We start from the raw sequence: 859 nt of genomic DNA on the forward strand, positions 1-859 counted from the left end.
GGGCTCGGGGGTTGGGAGCCGTCAGAGCCGTGTCCCCCCGGCCAGGGCTCCCCGTCCCCCTTCTGCCCGTTGACCGGCCCGAAGGCTCCGTCCCCATAGCCGCTCAGCGCCGGGCGCTCGTAGGGCGCGTCCAGCACCCCCGAGTACTTCTCGGCGTACCTCTTGAGGAGGTTGGAGGCCGTGAGCGCCGAGATGTCGTCGGTGGCCCAGGCGTAGTTGAAGCGCTGGCGGGTGCTGGGGTAGAGCTCGGACTTGTGGGCTGGCGAGGAGGTGGTGGAGGAGACGTCGAGGTGCTGCTCCGGCCACTGGTTAAGGGGCTGGGCATGCTCTGGTGACCAGTGCATCTTCGACAGACCTGCAGGGGACAGGACAGTGCAGGGTGAGGCAGGGACCAGCTCCTCTCTGCATCAGGGACCTCCAAAACCCACCCCACCACCCCGTCCTTCTGGACCACGCTGCACACCCCCCCTCCCTCCAGGGACACAAACCATTCTCAACAATGCTCATGCTCTAAATTTCCCACACAAAACCCCCCTCTAACACCACCAGTGAAAATCTCCCCCCCAAAAAAGAGCAACCAGGAGCACTGCGGAGAACCTGCACCCTGGGGGGTTCTGCAGGATGTGCCAGGGGTCCCTGCTCACCCCGCTGACCCAGTGTCAACGTCCCCCTCCATCCCTGTCACCCCACAGCTCTGCATCACAGGGATGCTGAGGTCGGCATCACCCTCTTGTGCTCCAGCCCCCAAACACTGGGTGGCTCCCGAGTACCCACCAAGGGTGGTGGCCGTGTCCCCCACCCCTGCAGGTCCTCCCCTCCATCTCCCCCCTGCCCTTATCCCCAGGGCCTCAGGGGACAC

At 65.2% G+C, this 859-nt stretch overlaps 1 protein-coding gene across 1 annotated transcript in view; it reads right to left on the bottom strand.

The window, feature by feature from the left end:
* The window catches only part of FIGNL2 (fidgetin-like 2), a 7201-nt gene extending 6857 nt beyond the window's left edge, over positions 1 to 344 (bottom strand). Inside the window, exon 1 of the mRNA XM_009994089.1 lies at positions 20 to 344. Coding sequence (XP_009992391.1) covers positions 20 to 344 — 325 coding nt within the window. The remainder of the gene's footprint in view (positions 1 to 19) is intronic.
* Positions 345 to 859: the final 515 nt, after the last annotated feature.

This window comes from Chaetura pelagica, unplaced genomic scaffold (assembly GCF_000747805.2).
Source record: "Chaetura pelagica isolate M959 unplaced genomic scaffold, ChaPel_1.0 scaffold743, whole genome shotgun sequence".
NCBI classification, from domain to species: domain Eukaryota; kingdom Metazoa; phylum Chordata; class Aves; order Apodiformes; family Apodidae; genus Chaetura; species Chaetura pelagica.